Source organism: Mustela nigripes, chromosome 8, assembly GCF_022355385.1.
Source record: "Mustela nigripes isolate SB6536 chromosome 8, MUSNIG.SB6536, whole genome shotgun sequence".
Taxonomy (NCBI): domain Eukaryota; kingdom Metazoa; phylum Chordata; class Mammalia; order Carnivora; family Mustelidae; genus Mustela; species Mustela nigripes.
The window spans coordinates 51,608,359-51,626,020 of record NC_081564.1 but is presented as its reverse complement, the minus strand read 5'-3'; the positions used below and the strand labels follow the sequence as shown (position 1 = coordinate 51,626,020).

Below are 17,662 nucleotides of genomic sequence, written 5' to 3'. Positions count from 1 at the left end.
GTCATTCCGCCATCTCTCTTTATGTCTATTCTAACTCCTAAAATGTTTTTCTAACTCTGTTTAGTAAATACTTACGTTTTTAATTATAGAAGATTCTTAATAATTTTATGGCCTTTTTACGGGGCTTAAGGAGAAATTATATAAAAGTGGAAATCCATAGCTGCTATTTTCCTTTAAAAATATTATCTGGAAGTAGAATGTCCGTCAGAATCACCTGAGGTTAAAACCAAGTAATGGGCCAATATTAGTGATTGAATGAAGGCAGAATTGATGCAAATACATTGAACTGTCATGAAAGAATGCTTAGCCTCCCACGGGGTAGTGTTTCTGCGGTGACTTCTGAAGTGTTATTAGAAGCTACTTAAAAGTTTCAGTAACTGGTTATCACTTGTTGCATCCTTTATATTCTCATTTTAAACAGTTAAAATTTAAGATTTCATTCCTGTCAACAGTTCTCCATTGTGCCACCGTCAATGACAGATACACACACACACATGCACACACTATCTGCCAACCATAGATGTTCTTTCTTAAAATGTATGTTACGGTGAGTAATAGTTTTACCCTTCTAAAAATTCAAGACTGTATCAGATTCATTCTTAATTTCACACGTGCTTTTGCAAAATTCAGTCTAGTCATTTGTCTGATTTGTTTTATGATGCCGCAAGTCAAAACACTCTTGTTTCTCCCCTTTAAGTCGAAGGACGTTTCTTTTAGAAAGACCGTCATTGTACCTGATATTTTAATAGTATCGTAAAAATCTCATTAACTGGTCTTCTGCTTTAATTGGTCTTCTGAATAGTAGGTCAACGTTAGGAGCATTTTAAACATTATAAAAGATTCTTTAGGACTTGTCCTGGTTGAATAAACTGATTGTCAAGTGTTCATTAAAACTTGACTCAACTGGACAGAAGTACTCAGCATCCTCAGACTACTGTGTTTGTATAAGGGAGTGCTGGACATTGGTGCATAATCGAGTTCCTTTCCTGGGGCATGAATAAGTTTCATGTGGGAACTCAGTTGAGCTTAATTAGGAGAATTGATTACTGGGTTAAGACAAACTCTTCCCCCCAACCCCCCACCCCACAAGTGGAAGATAAGAAGAAGGGAAATCCTCTTTTCCCCTTACCAACTCAGTTTCAATACTGACCAAACAACCACTGCCTACTTGGATTAGATTTAGCTTACTTTGATGAACCTTTGAAAATTTTTCTCATGGTTCATTTACTGGTGGTAAACTGTTCTGTCATTGTATCAGCTAGGAAGTGGGTTTGGCTGTAAGAGGGACCTGGCTGCAGTGGCTTAAGCCCATGAGACTCCACGTTCTTATGTAAAAGAGACCCAGAAGTTGGATGTCTGGGGCTGTGGTAGAGAAATTCTCCACACACCTTCCATCTTCTGCTCTGTCATGGAGTTTTATAGTCTTCAAAGGTTGTTGTGGTGCTCCAGTCTTTCTATTTGTACTTGGGTTAGTAGGAAGAAGGAAATGAAGAAGGAAGAAGAACAGAGGGACCCTTTTAAGGAGACTTTCCAGAAGTTTCACATGGTATTTCTGCTTCTGTCGCATTGACCAGAACTTGGTTGTAGGGACTGTAAATTACGAGCTGGGCACACTGGTGCTTTGAATGAAATTGGGGCTCTGCTACATAATGAGTAAGTAAAAATGGAGTTTGAGGAGGCAACCATGAGACTCTGCTGTGTTCATGTATATTGAACAGTTCATGTTGTCAGTATTCTTACATCGATACTTGGAGACACAGCACTAAGAAGAACATCCTCCCTTTGTATGAGGATCTCTTTTGAGAGAGATGGAAGCATACATAGTTACTTATAATGAAGTTGTTGTTTATTTCTGCACAAACCTATATAGATATAATCTGCTAGTAAGGAGATAATGGCCAGTAAGGTGTATTGAGAGCTAATTGAAGTCTGGGGGAGAATTGATTAATATATGCTAGCGCATTTAAAATTTAACACTTGATGGCAAATAGGTTGCGATATTTCTAAGAACATTTGATTTCAAAAAGGGGTTTTTAACCTTGTACTTGACTTTCTGAAACACCAAATGTAAAGAAGTACTACATAGAATATTTTTGCAAAGACATCACATACTCCCATCATCAAATGATGCTTTGCCTTGTAGCTATGGAGTTAGTCAAATTAAGGAAACAAGATGTAATCAGTGAATAATTACTGAAGCAGATGATAAGGGTCATGCAATGTGAGAGCTGGTAGATTTGTTAGAAATAGCCGAGTGCACCTCCTGCTTGATGGCTGTGTGGTCTGAACCCTCAGACACTGCCGGGCTAACAGAGCAAGCCAGGGGTAAACAGACTAGAATTCTCACTGAGTTTCTGTTCCCACTTGAAGCTGCCCTTTGCAGGAAGAACAAAGCCCTTGCGAATCCAGTTTGGTGCTCTTCTCCTTTTCCTGTAAGTGGTAAGTTCCAGTGAGAGCTGAGGAAGGGACCTGTCCAGCAGTTTTCATTCTTTGTCTCTCTTCTCTTTAGGTGTGGCTCTAGAAAAGAGAAAAAAAGCTCGGGCCCAGAACTCATTGTGTTTTCACTCATCCATTCATTAGATGAAATAATGTCTACATTTTAAAGCAGTTGTGGTAGATCCGCCTCAAATGCATCTATCATGCGTAATGCTCCTGATTTTGAAAGCAGTGGTTATACTTGATGGACCCAAGCACTTTGTGGGAATAATGATTTTGTGGGTTTATTACAGTATAGTCTCCAAAAGCTTAAATTATTGTTGGCTGAATGATCAGTTGTGAAGAGTTCATTTACAGTAAGTTTTTACCATGTTGTAGATACTTTGATACTGGAAATCAAAGGCAGTTTGATTTAAAAAAAAAAAAAAAAGTATTCAGACTAGTGGCAGGGGGTGTGTGGGTAGACTTATACATAATGCATTGGGATGACATAAGCACCACTGGACACAGTACCCAAGGAGTGCAGAGACTTTTCTGTAAGTCTGGCAGTGAGTTGATCCTTATGATCATTTGTAATGATATAGCCAAGAATAACACATTTAGCTCCAAAACTTTGTATTTAAAGGAAATGAATATACTGCTATTCTGTGTGTCTTTGAGTTTTTTATTTTTAATCTAGTCCTTTAAAAACTGATCAAAGTGATACTTTTTTTTTTTTTTTTTTTTTTGTGAAAGACTCAGTCATTCTAGCACTAAAATAAAAAGTGAAACAGTTCTTTAGGCCTTCTGCTGCCACCAGACTCCCCAGGGGGAGCTTCCGTTAATAGTTTGTTTAGCAGAAACATCTAAAGAGCTTACAATTTCTGTGAGTTGGATGCAGATTTATAGAATCATAACATGTAGCTAAGAGAAGGGGCCCAAGCATTAATCACAAGAAAGAATAAGTTGTGCAAAAAAAGAAAATACTCTCATCTAAAGTTAACTACGTAACATTAAGAAATACTTAAGAATTTTGAGAATGTTAATATTTATCCTCAGGATTATAAGAAAATCAATCTTTGGAACACATAAAGGCCAGGGACAACCTTAATTATCTTCTGGTTTTGGCTCCCACAAATGCATAGACTATAGTGGCTGCCTAGTGTAGTAGGAGTCCCCATAAATGCAGAAAAATTTTTTGAATATAACTTGAAGTTTGATCTGTATCTAGATATATTTTTTAAAAGCATCTTAAAGAAACAGAACTTCAATGGACTTAAACTTATTTTATGTTCAGTATCTTTAAACGTTTCAGATGTATATGGGGGACACATGGAGTATGGATTACTAGAGGGGTCTCTGGTCTTGGTGTGTCCCTGGGCTTACAAAACAATTGCTGTGCACTGAACGCCCCTCCCCTTTGGCTTAGAGCATTTTCCTGTGAAGTGCTTTCCAGGGCTGCTCTGGAGAGCGCTCCTGGGGGGATTCTGTCACTGGGGCTTTCCCACTTTCCCGCTTCCTGGCATCGGCCTTAGCGGTTGTACATCGTTCAGCCCTACTTACCATCTTGGTGTTTCCTGTCAATAAGTACACTTATCTTAAAACCTCCCCCATGCCCTGCCAAATCACAACTGGGATTTCCATGTAGTGCTTTGGAATTGGACCTTCTTCTTCAACTTCTGTCCCCTCATTCTTACTGGAAGCCCTTACCCTCCACTTAGGAGGCTCTACGGGGTTCCTTTCAGCAGGCGTGCCTGTGCTTGGAAGTGCCATCCTGGAGCCCAGGCTGCACCCCTGTCAAGTCCATTTTGTTGATGGGTGGATAACTGTGGTAGGCAAAAGGTGTGCAGGGTGGTGTTTAGTGTTCTTTGACTCTTCTCATATACTTCATATTCATTTGCCAGGATTCTACCATTTTTCCCTAGGGAGAGGGTTTAGCTTTTATAGGTTAGTAAGGTGTGTGATTTTTACCTTTTGCCTTTTGCTTGCTGGTCACTGGTAGACAGGCCTCTCTTTCAAGTCGTATGCCCGTTCTCCTCTTTCTTACCTCTCTGCCTGCAGACCAGTTCAGATAGGAATAACTCTGTCATCAGAACAGATTCCTGGAGATTGAAAGGACCTCTTTGTATTTTCCTCAAGTGTCTGCTAGAGCTTCATTTCTTGTGGGTACATGGTTTATGATCCAGGAGACAGACACTCGTTGAATCAGCTGTTTCCATGTCTTGTCTCTTACCACCTGTTGGTCTTGTCCTCTTAGACTGGCTTCCTCTGACATAGAGGAACCTGTCAGTTCATGGTTCTCAAACTTGCATCTCAGAACCTTGTTCCAGAAAGGGCCAAAACACGATCTCTTTGGCTCCAAGTTCAAAATTTCTAAGATTCTGAATGTCCTGGGTTAAGTCCTATGCACGGCTCTGAGCCAGTCACTTAGAGCTCCAGCCATTGGATAGGGATTGTTGTAAGCAGTTTGTGCATTTCTCTTATTGAAATCTGGAAACGGCTACATGTGGTAGGTAGAGAAGAGAAACTACATTGTCTGGCCCTGTACCACAAAGCTCGTGCATGTCGGAGCAAGGATTTGAACTCCACATTTGACTGTGGCTCTCTAACCAGTGCCCTCAATGCTGTCGAACTTATAGTAGTGAGCGATAATGGACCTAATGTAATGCAAAGCCCAGGGCTCCCCAGGCATGGCAGCCTACGAGTTGGGAACTTAAAGATTTAAAATGGACTGCGTTACAGAAGTAAGTTGAGTGGGTCAGTCTCAGTCTCAGTTTCTTAAGTGTGGGGTGGTGAGAAAACATGACCCCCCTCCCTCAGCCTGGTGCTTACTAGAAGCATTGTGCTGTGGCTCTGTGGTCTCCAGGATACCCTTGGTCATCGATGCTGGTGGGGATCCCCTGGTGTACTTTTCCAGTCTCTTTTGATCTTGCTCAGCTTGGGAGGGATGGGAACAGGTGTATTCATATGGCCACAGATGAGCCTGCTCGGTATGTGTGTACAGATGAGGCCAGGCTGCTCTCTAACCTTGTCCCCGAGCTCCGCTGGGAAATCATGCTGAGAGGTCCTTTCTAGTAGCAGTGAAGGGTGAATGGGAGAGTAGCCACGGCAGCCGTGTTTGCTTTTCCTTTGTTCTTTATAGATAACTGCTTTTAAGTACTTCCGTAGGTTGCATGTTGCAAGTCTTCTTGCAGTGATAGTGACGGATTTCATGCTAGGAGCAAAGAAAAAGGCAGTTTTTCGGTTGTAACTTTTTTCCTCTCTCTCCAAGATTATCCTGAAGGCAATAATTCAAGTGATTATCTTGTTCAAACAACAACATATCTTCCGGAAAACTTCACATATTCACCATATCTACCCTGCCCAGAAAAACTGCCTTATATGCGTAAGTGTCATCTAATTTTGACTTAACTGTTTGCTTGTGTTATAATAAAATAATAAAAACCACGTAGTTTGAGCACTTCATGCTCAGATCATCACTGTGGGTGCTAATGTTTATGTTACATAGCGTATTACGTGATTTTTCTTTTTTTGATGAAGTTTTTTTTGGAAGGGGAGGGGGATTGAAAAACTGTGGAAAAAGCTCATCCTTTACCCACAAGTAACCTCTATCATGAGTTTGATTTGTATTCTTACAGGTTATTTAAAAATTTTTTTTTACATAAATAGATGGTTAGATAGAAAGTTGTAATGTTGCAAAGGTTTTAAAAATTTGTATAAATGGTCTTAAAGTTATGTAAAATCTGTAATTTGCTTGCTTTTTTAAAGAACTGTCCATGTTGATACATATAGATCTATTTATTTTCCGTAGCTACTGTATAGTACATCTTTGAATAAATGTACCACATTTCAGGTACCTTTTTCTCTGCTGATGGAAATTTAGGTTATTTCCGCTCTTTTGCTATCACAAAGTAGTAGCATAGGGTGCAGCATAGTACAGAGTTCTCTGCACGTGGTGTGCATGTGTTTGGGGGTTCAGACCTAGAACTGCAGTTGCTCTATAGGCTGGCTTCTATTTGTACCAAAGCAGCTGGACCAGTTTATATCCCCAGCAGCAGAGCATGAGTGTACCATGTTGATATGGATGGACTTTAAAATTTTTGCTAATCTGAGGAAAATATTTTTTCTCATATGGTAGACAAGAACTGATATCTCACTGTTTGAATGTTCAAACAGTGTTTCTTATTATTAGTAGGTTCAAGTAACATTTTTAAGAAGATTTGTTTATTTGAGAGAGAGGGAGAGTGAGTAAGTAGAGCACAAGCAGGGGGAGGGGCAAAGGCAGAGGGAAAGAATCTCCAGCAGATTCCCCACTGAGCACGGAGCCGAGGTGCACAGGGGTTCAGAGTCATGACCCTGAGATCATAACCTGAGCTGAAATCAAGAGTCAGACACTTAACAGAGTGAGCCACCCAGGCGCCCCTCAGTAATTTTAGTTGTGTTTATGAGTGGTTTTTACATTTTCTCTCCTGTGACTCAGTCGTGTGCTTTATCAATTCCATATTGACTAATTGGGTTTTCATATTAATTGATGTAAGTTCTTTACGTATATTCCAACAGTGACCTATTATCTGCTGTATGTGGTGTAACAGCTTTTCAAAGTCCCTGGCTTGTCTTTCCATTTTGTTTATGGGAACTTTTATAGAAGTTTAAATTTATAATGTTTCTAAGTGTATCAGTGATTTTTTTAAAGTTATTGCTTTTTGGTCTTAAGAAAGCTTTCCTTATTACTTGAAGGCCATACAAATACTCTTATTTCCTTCTAACAGTTTTACCATTTTGCATTTAGCTTTCTTTCTTTTAAATATTTTTTTATTTATTTGAGAGAGAAAGAGCTAGAGAGAGAGAGAGAGTAAGCACAAGTGGGGGGCACAGGGAAAGGGAAAAGCAGACTCCATGCTGAGCAGGGAGTCCGATGCATGACTCAATCCTAGGACCCTGGGATCATGATCTGGACAGAAGGCAGCTGCTTAACGGACTGAGCCACCGAGGTGCTCCCAATTTTAAGCATACTCTTTATATATAAGCCTGTATGTTGATTTTTATATAACTAAAATTTAAATGAACATCTTTGTGAATTGCTTGTTTACCCTTGGGTTCTAAAGTGGTATCTGAATGTGTTTTTTATGTCTTTATATGAGTATTCTTTTTTTTTTCTTTTAAGATTTTATTTATTTACTTGACAGAGATCACAAGTAGGCAGAGAGGCAGGCAGAGAGAGAGTTGGGGGTGGGGGAAGTAGGCTCCCTGCGGTGCAGAGAGCCCAATGCAGGGTTTGATCCCAGGACCCCAGGACCATGACCTGAGCCAAAGGCAGAGGCTTTAACCCACTGAACCACCCAGGCACCCCCTCATGAGTATTCTTTATTGAGGAAATTAACCTTTGCCTGTCATAGTTGTAGGATTTTTTTCAGTTTATTGTTGGTAAATTGTTGATGTTATATATCTGTAATAAAAAAGAGTCACCTTTCAATATCTAAGGCCATGGTTCTCAAATTTTGGAGTACATCAGAATCAGCTGGATAGTCTTTTAAAATCTAGATTGTTGTGTTCCACTGTCAGAATTTCAGACTTTGTAGATCTCAAGGAGGGTCTGAGAATTTCCATTTTTAACAAGTTCCTAGATGCTAGTCATCCTTCGGCCATACTTTAGACCCAGTAATCTAGACTAGATCCTGGCTCTACTGAGCCTAGGGAACTTTTATCATTATTGGTCCCACCCCATAAGTGATTTTATTAACCTGACAGGGAACATGGGTATTTAAAAAAAAAAAAAATTCTCAGTGGTTTCTAATCTTGCTCTCTCTTTGCTGTCTTATAGTAGAAGAGGAAGCTGTGATTTTTGTGGCTGTGTATTTGTCATTTGTTATTGTAGCCTTGGTTTTCTAAAAATGAATGTTTTTGTCTGTGCAGTGCTGAAACCACTAAGTAATGTTCTGTTGAAATATTGATTACAATAATTTCATTTTCATAATTTGCATATTCAAGGATTTATAGTTTTAGGAAATCTTTCTGTTCTTGGTGTACTTGCCATTTTCTTAATTACTGCTTTATGGGTACTAATTAAACTCTGTTTAAAAGCATCTGCCTGCCAGGCCTTCCTACCAGCCCTGTCCTCCTCCAGGCCCATAACTCGTAATTGCTCCTGTCCTGGTGCTTGAGAGATTGTGTCAAGGCTGCTAGGCACTGCCTGTTCTCCAAATGTGCTGGTGCTACTGTTCACTGCTTCCGTCAGTCTTGGGTTCGTCACAGAAGAGGATCACGCTCTTTTAGCTAGCCACCTTTTTTCACAGAAGGCCTCTTCGTGGGCTTCTGGCTTTGGGTACGGCACCAACCCCATGTCCAAGTAGAAAATAGGCCACATACCAGAAACTACTTAGAAAGGGGCTGTGGGTACAGCCAATGTAATGAGATTTTTTCCACGAGGGCCTTGCATGGGCCATGCAGTGGAACCCCTTCGCTTAGTCATGTGACCTCTGCAGAGTGGAGCCTCGCTTTACCTATCTGGAAAATATGGGACTATAATATCAATTTCACAGTGTTGCAAGGATACAAAGAGGTGCAGTGCTTGAAGCTTGATTGATATTAGTTTGATATTCCCTTTCTTTCTCACAGCTTTGAGGGAGCCAGAATTTGTAATGACCAAGGGAATGAGAAGCCTGGGAGAAATGGGTAGAGTTAAGGGCTTCTATACTTAGCTGCATCCCTAATTTACTTTTAATTAACAGGATTATTTCCCATCCATAATAGAGAACAGCATACTAAAATAACTAAGTGTAAAATCTTATTAAAATGTGGTACAAAATAATTGAATACAATACCTCCCTAAATAATAGTTAAAGGAAGTCTGTGTAGGAAGAAGATCTCCTTTGATGAAACCTGTCCATGTATGAAAGATACTTAATTCTCTTATATTCACCAAAAGCAAAGTGAGGGCTTAAAATTGGTATTTGATTATCTGGCTAGAATTTTTTTTTTTTAAATTTTTCTCTAGTGTAACAATGGGACTAGAGCACTGGATTGCCATAAAGATAAAGTTGGAACTTTTCCAATTGGAATTCAGATAAAATCGATTTCACAGATTTCAGCAATATTTTACCTTCAATCAGTTACACTCTAAAATCTATTTTAATGTGTGTTATTTATACAATATGAATGACTTCTTTGTCAGTGTTAGTATTTATAGATTCTTCAGAGGGTTTAATCCACTTAGCTTTTTAAAATTTATGTGAGACTTCCATGCTAACGAAGTAAAGTAGAAATTTCACTTTATCTAGAGGTTAAAAATAGTAAGTGCTTAATGTGAATGTTTTGATTTTTCTGAGTAAAGGAGAGCTAGAAAATGTCATTTGTATACTTTGCAGTGTTAAGGTAGACTTATCTGGAGTTTTCCTGTCTTTTAATCCTTAATTCAAATAGAATACATTTGTAGCAACTTCCATGTATTTTGTCCTTACTGTTTGTGGAATAGTTCCCTTTAGGGTTTAAACCTGATAATTGCAATAGTTTTGAGATGCAATAAATTTTGAGATGAATTTAAATAATTCAATTGAAAATCAGCAAAGAAGGACAAGGTAAACAAATACACCTAAAAGAAGCTAAAAGATTGCTTAGGGTGACAAACCATCATGCATGTGTTTTTGTAAAAAGGGGGATGGGAGCCATTTTAGAGTAAAACACATGTAGTGTTCCTGGGCTGTTCACAGGGACAGGCAGAGGAGAAACAAAGCTGAATATGATCCCGTGTCCAACCAGCTAGAGCAGGTAATGTGCTCAGAGAAAGGCAGTGTGCTCATTGCTATGAATGGTTTATTGTGTGATGGAAGGATTCAGTGGTTCATTCTAGAAGGAGGGAGACGTCAGTGAGAGGGGATGTTGTAATTGGGTCTTGCAAGATTGTGCAGTAGGCAGCTGAGGTAACAGGGTCAGAGCACCAAGGGTTCTGTGTTTTAAAAACAGAGGGTGGTCTGCTGTGACCAGGGTAGGTGTGTGGTGGGGTGTGTGGGAAGTGAGGCTGGACAAGGAGGTGAGGGGCCTGAGGGCCGTGTGGGTTCCATGAATCCCTGGGCATCCATGAGATAGGCCTCAGATGGAGCAGAGCCCCTGAGCCTGTATGCCAAGGTTTGAGTTAATGCTCTCTGTGTACAGAGGGTGAGTGGGTACAGTTTTCAAAGGATTGGGGCAAAAAAGGAGAAAACACAAACAAACAAAAACCATTGCTTTAAGCAGATGAATAATATGACTAAGATGGTATTCAGAAAGATTATTCTGATGAGAAGTTGAAAAATGGATGAGAACGGGGAAACACTAGAATCTGAAAGCTTTCTGAGGGGGCCAAGAGGAGTGACAAGAGCCTGTGCTGAAACCGTGGCATCGGAGAGAGGTTGGGGCACCAGAGGGAACTCCGGGGCACCACTGGCCAGATGGAGTGACCAACTAGGGGATCGGGGTTCATGAGCTGTTTCTGACCTGGCGACTGTTCACGGAAACAGGAAATACAGGATAAACAACACATTGGACGTTTCTGAGGAAGTTAATGAGGAAGTTAGTGTTGGGCCCGTTCTGTTTAAAGTTCGGAAGAGTTGATCTGGGGTCTGAATTTCATCAGAGAGATCCAGGTTGGAAATAGAGGAAGTGAGACCGATGCTAAGAGTGGGTCTCTGGAGAACACCAGCACTTGTGGGGGTAAGGGGGCATCTACAGATAAAGGGAAACAGTTGGTCACAGAGCAGTGTCCCAGAGGCTGACGAGAAGAGAGTTTCAAGGAGAGAGTGTTCTGTCTTGTGACGCACCTCAGAGCAGGTGGGAGGAAGACCTGTGAGGAGCCATAGAATTGAGCAAGAAGAAAGTGGGGACCACCGCCAGCGCAGCGTCAGTAGAGGGGTCAGGTAAGAGGCAACATATACTGTCCGGAGAAGTGATGCAGAGGTGTGTACAAACCAGTCAGTTTAAAAAAAAAAAAGTTTGGTGGGAAAGGGAAAGAGAAGGTAAGGTATCAGGAGGGGGTGGTGGCAAGGGAAGAACTCTTGGGGAAGATGTGGACGTGAACGAGTTTTAGGCATTACAGAAAGACAGGAGATGGGAAGTAGAAGGGAGCAGAAGGGAGGTATCCACAGAGCCAGATTCTGGAGAAATGTATAGGAAACAGAAATATGCTCAGGCCCAGGAATTAGCCTTGGAAAATAGGACCACTTCTCCCCTGAGGCAAGAGGAAAGGTCATTTGGAGATGAGGTGGAGAAAGTTAAGGGGGTTTGTGCCAGTTGCTTCTGTGTTCCTAATAAAGTGGGAGGCCACATATATCTAAGAGGTTGATCTAGGACTTAGCAGTGTGAAAGGGAGAAGTAAATATTTAAAAAGTTGTTGTAGGGAATGAGAAGTGGAGCCAGCTAACCACAAGTTAAAGGTGACTAACGGGTTAGCCAAAAGAGCCCCTCACCTTCCCTGAGGGGTCAAAATGCACAAATATTGTGACACTTATTTTTGTTGAAAGCTTCCTATGTTCAAGGCAGTGTATTAGGTACTGTCACTAAGGATGAGATTAGTGTGCTGATGTGATTTTCTTTAGTGGTATTTATTGGGTAGAGGATTCAAGCATAGACAATCATTGATCAGGTGTGTCAGGTCAGGAAGGGGGGGCAAGTAAGAGTATTTGTGAGTGAATAGGTGTGGCTTAGTCTATTTGGGCTGCTAAAACAAAAATACCGTAGACTGGATGGCTTAAACAGTAAGTGTTTATTTCACAGCCTTGGAGCCCAGAAGTGTTGAAATTAAAGTGCTATATATAGCAGGTTCAGTGTCTGGTGAGGACCTGATTCTTGGTTCACAGATGGCCATCTTCTTACTGTGTCCCCACGTGGTGGAAAGGGCGAGGGATGTCTTTGGGATCTCTTTTATAAGACTCCTGACCCTGTTTATGAAGGCTTTGTCTTCATGACCTAATCGCCTTCCTAATACCATCATGTTGAGGGTTAGGATTTTGACATACGAATTTTAGAGGCACAAACATTCAGCTCCTTATAAAGGGCTGTGATGGGGTAGAGCTCATAGAGCTGTGTTTCTCTGAGTGTGGTCCAGGGATCATCTGCACTAGAATCAGCTTGGGATACTGGTTAGAAATGTAAGCCTCTAAGTCAAACCCCTGATCCACAGGGAAGGTCAGGTTTTTTGGCTGCACATCCCAGAATACAGTCTAGCTTGGTTTGAGGAGAAAGGGAATCTGTGGAGAGATCCCAGGCAGTCCTCAGAAAACCTGGGTGGCATAGAGTTAGGGTTAGAGGCTGAATAGCTGTGATGAGACCTAGACTCTTGCTGAAGCATCTCTCGCTTTCACTTGGCAGAGGTCACAGTTTCCCCCAGGGTGCTCAGGTCTGGAGATCAGAGTACCCCCCACCCAAAACTGGAAGCTTCTGTCACTCCTTTTACCAGAAGGTAGTTTTGTAAAGTGCCCCTGTCCTCATGGTGTTGTCTTCTGCTTAAATGCTCCTGCTGGTGCGGTTGGTCACATGACTGCTCCTTTCTGCTAAAGAGGATGGGCAAGTAGGTTCTAGCTTCTTCCTCTGGAAGGCAGGACTCAGTGGTGGGCCGTTCAGACACTTGAAATTTGTTCACAGGGGTGTCTACTGACATAGGAGCTTTGAGAACGGGGCCAGTGACCCTCATTTTAAACAGCCATGCCTGGTGATTCTTAGCCATACCACCAAATTTAGTGAGCGTATTAGAAGCCAGCTAGATGGGGAAAATGAGGATGTAGCAGAGAGAATTTGAAGCCAGAGCTGACTGGCTTTCAGCTCTGATGGTGCCCATCGTTCTAGGTGACCGTGATGCTTAGGGTTACAGATCTGGGTTGATGGACAGGGAGGGGAGACTCTGTAAACAAGGCTGGATTTTAAAAGGTGGTATGATTAACAGTCATAAACGTGAAAGGAGGTGAATACATGAAAGAACAAAGTAAACATTTTTTTTTAATTGTAGCTATAAGTCTGTGGAATACGTTCTTTTATCCCTGACTCCAGGAGGGTAGACCTAGGAAAGTGAGCACTTAGCACAGTTTGAAAGGAAGAATAATTTTTCATTTAAGATGAGGAGTGGGGAGATATTCTAGAAAAAACACCGAGGTGCTACACATGAAAATTTCTTGGCAGTGAAATGGTTCTAGAAAATACATTGGAAATCACTGGAGGAATATGCGACATACTATATTTTCTTTCCTTTTCTTCTCTTTCTTTCTTTCTTTCTTTTTTTTTTGATATCTCATATTTTCCTGACAAGGCACACCATTAATTTTATAATGGCTTTTTGGGAACAAGGAAGAAGCAATGCATTAAATGCACACATTATGGGGTATATCCTTATACCAGGATGCTAAAACATAAATGAATGTGTGTTTCAGAGTTGAGGAAATAAATAGTTGTACACTGTGACAATAGAGGAGGTTGACATCTCTTAACAGTCAAGGACTAGGAAAATCATTTGGAAGAATGTGATAAAGGCTGTGAGAACTTCTGGACTGAAACAAGGGCCTATTGGGTGGTTAGAAGGCCTGGGTAGGGACAAAAATCAGGTTTCAGTTAGTCATCCAGAGTAAAGCAGGAGAAAACTATAGCAAGGGAAGAAGTCAGGTGTTAAGAACTGTGTGTTGTGGGCAGGATCAGGGGGTGAGAACTTGGGCTGGCTTGGAGCTGTTATTTGGGGTCATGTACTTGGGGGGCACCTTTTGCACGAATGTCTTATAGGCATATTTTAGCACTTGATGGAGCCAGTGGGTAGAAGCACAGGTTGAAAGGAAGCCGAAGAAAGAGAGGTGAGACAGGATTTGGACACGGCCAGCTTTACCCTTCTTACCCATTCATTCATTCGTTTGCTCATTCATCCATCTAGTGTCCAGGCATTGGTCATGTGGGGCTAAAAACCACTCTGTGTTTAGAATACTTAGATTTGGGGGGTTCATGAGTGGTGTTAAGTGTCCGACACTTGGTTTCAGGTCATGATCTCAGGGTGTGAGATCGAGCCCTGCATCGGACTCCATGTTCAGTGAGGGTCTCCTTGAGATTCTCTCTCTCCCTCCCTCTCTGCACCTCTCCCTGCTTGCATGCTTTCCAAATGAATAAATAAATAAAATCTTTTTTTAAAAAAAGAAGAATTCTTAAATCTGGTTACTTTAGGAGTAGTTGAGTACGAAATTACTTGTGTAAACAGACATAAAATTCCAGAGTTTTGGGCACCTGGGTGGCCCAGTCAGTTAAGCATCTGCCTTCAGTTCAGGTCATGATCTATGGGTCCCGGGTTCAAGCCCCACATCGGCCTTCCTGCTTGGTGGGTAGTCTGCTTCTCTCTCTCCGCCCCCCCCCCACCCCTCTCCATTGCTTGTTCTCTCTCTCTCTCTCAAGTAAATAAATAAAATCTTTTTTAAAAAATTCCAGAAGTTGAGAAGCCTAAGTAATTCCCCATTGGGAATTGGCAGTTTCTGGTGTTGGTTCCAAAGGGGACAGTGGGTGACTGGGGACAAGATGACTGCTGTAACCAAATGGCCTTGAGCTGTGTTCAGGCAGCCGTCCAGAGGGTAGAGGAGACAATGGGCTCTCTTACCATAAAAATCATATTTTGACTTTGGGGTGGAATTCACCCGATGGGATATTTCTTCAGGAAATTCAGGTCTTTCTCAACACTTGTCATCAGATCATTGGGCTATGTGCATTTGACGCCCTGAGGGTGAAGTGGTGATAAAAAGCCAGAGTACCCAGAATTAGGCTTTAGATACCAAGAAATAGATAATAGGCCCTAAGCCGAGTGAAAGAGTCATTGAAAGATGTTGATTTATAGGGAAAACAACTCCCTCGCTAGAGATAATATATGCCTTAAATTTTACTTGAAATGTAAAAGAAATGTAAATGTAGGTAATTCATATGTATTGATTATTCTTTTAAGAATTATATTTTATTTTATTTTATTTATTTTATTTTTTTTGAGAGGGAGAGAGAGCATGAGATCAGGGAGGTTCAGAGGGAGAAGCAGACTCCCCTCAGAGCAAGGAGCCCGACGCAGGACTTGATCCTGGGACTCCAGGGTCATGACCTGAGCCGAAGGCAGTCACTTAATCAACTGAGCCACCCAGGCATCCAAGAGTTACATTTTAATAGAAAAAGTAGTATCCTAAGTCATGTCATGCGATACCATATGGTGCACACTACCATGAGCCTATGGTTTGGGCCTGCACATACCTAATGGACCCCAGACCCATTTAGGTTTCCAAACTGTGTGGCATTATTGCATGTCTTGCTAATTCAGCATTAAGAAGTTATGGTAAATGACATATATAACCAATGATGCAACCATGTTTTTCTCACACATAAAATAATTTGGTGTGCAGGCTTAGTTGGCAGGACAAATGGGTAGCTTACACTCCATTTCATTCTTCCACTTGATCCCAGCCGAGGCCCAGATCTTTCCTTTCTAACCCCAGTTCTACCTTCAGAATGGTGAAAATAAGATTTGATAAATTATGTTATTTATGTGCTGATGAAACTACTAGATACATTGATTTCAGCAAATATATTTATTTTTCGACCTTTTAATTTCTAAGTGGGGAATGAGCACACATTTTCATTGGAAGAGCTCAGATTAGCACAGGTGCGGCATGAAGATTGGGGGTTCTCTGTGGAGCTCAGTGGGTCCTTCCTCTCCAGTTGCCCTTGAAATCTCAACAAATGAAATAAAGGGGGCTAGCCTGGCTGATTGCTTACTTCTTCACAAGTAAAGAGAGATGTGACCTCTCCTGGTATCAGTGCACTGAAGTGCTTCTTTGAGTGGCACCTGAAGGGGAGGGACATCCAATATGTAAAGGAGATGAAAGTAGCTTCAGTGGGTGTAGTGGTCAGGGAGGACCACAAGTCAGGCTCATTTTGAGAGTTGTTTTTCTCCTGAGGTTTGCTTGGAAACCACATCACGAATAGTTCGTCTGCACAGTGCCTCTTCCTGGCCATTCTCTATAATATGCCCCTTTCCCTTCACTTTCTGTGCTTTGGGGTCTTTTCCTCAATATCATGTATTGAGATGCTGGAGCTGGTGTAAGAATATACAGATTATGAGCTGCTGAGTGAGGGGCACAAGCTACCTACCTGGGATTGGCAGGAAGCTCCCTCAGCATCCACACTCCCACTTTGGGAGTGAAATCCAATCCCATGGGGTCCTTTTGACTGAACTTATAGTTTCAGTATAACCCCACAAAGGAAGCAGAGTCACAAGATTTAATTACTTACAGATCCCAGAAGCAAGGGGGTGCAGTGAGCTGGGGGAAGGGCAGTCCTCTGTTTCAGGTAGAGTGAGAAGGAGACAGAGCAGGGAGCCAGCACCCATCACTTTCAGGGTGCTTGGGGCAGAGGTCACTTAAATTTTTTGTGGGCATCATTCTAAGTAGTAATTTTAAAAGGTGCCCTGGCAAAAGCAAAGCAGAGATTTTTGGTGGAAATCCTAAACTCAAGTCCTTATCTAAGTGTCCAATTTCTGGGTATGACTAGGGTTATCATTCTTTGAAATGCCTAGGCAACAATTCAGAAAAACAGAGCTGCTTTTCAGAAGAACAGTAGTTGTTTTTTTTTCATCACAGTTGACCCAGTGATGCCCAGGCATTAATCTTTAGGGAAAATCATAGGCAGTATCTGGACAGTAGAGATTAACCACTGTCAGGGTTTTGGTCACTTAGTTCATGAAACACTTGAGCAAAGCAAAAACGCCAGTCAACAGTCCTAGTAGACAAATAATTTGAAATGCTGTCCATAACCGCCCTCCCCATTCGTTGGGATCTAGCCAAGAAAATAAACCCACACCCCTGGATAAGGTTAAAGTAAGTATTTGATGAAACACTTGGGTGAGATTATGGAATACTTTGTACCTATGGGCCATCATTTGTAAATTTGTCTGACGCTTTCCAGAATTATTTAATATACACGCAGCAGATGGGGGCCTTGCCAGCACACACAGCCACTTTCCTGGCCAGTAGGTCATCTAAAACGGAATGGTTATCCAGAACTGTCTGTGCTAGAGAATCCTGTTGTTGTGTGAGGGCTGATCTTTGGTGTCACAGCCTCGTGTGTTCGGCAGGGCGGTTGACAGATTGCTATTTGTTTTCATAAATCGTTGTGTGCCCCATGCGGTGGTCCCTAGCCCAGTTCCAGCGAGGGAGAGCAGCAGACCTCGGCTCCATATAATGTGGCTAGATTCTGCCTGGTTTTAACGTGAGGGGGCAGAGAG

At 41.6% G+C, this 17,662-nt stretch overlaps 1 protein-coding gene across 1 annotated transcript in view; it reads left to right on the top strand.

Moving 5' to 3' along the window:
* Positions 1 to 17,662, top strand: part of B4GALT6 (beta-1,4-galactosyltransferase 6) — a 66,057-nt gene that overhangs the window by 23,540 nt on the left and 24,855 nt on the right. Inside the window, exon 3 of the mRNA XM_059409404.1 lies at positions 5,687 to 5,800. Coding sequence (XP_059265387.1) covers positions 5,687 to 5,800 — 114 coding nt within the window. The remainder of the gene's footprint in view (positions 1 to 5,686; positions 5,801 to 17,662) is intronic.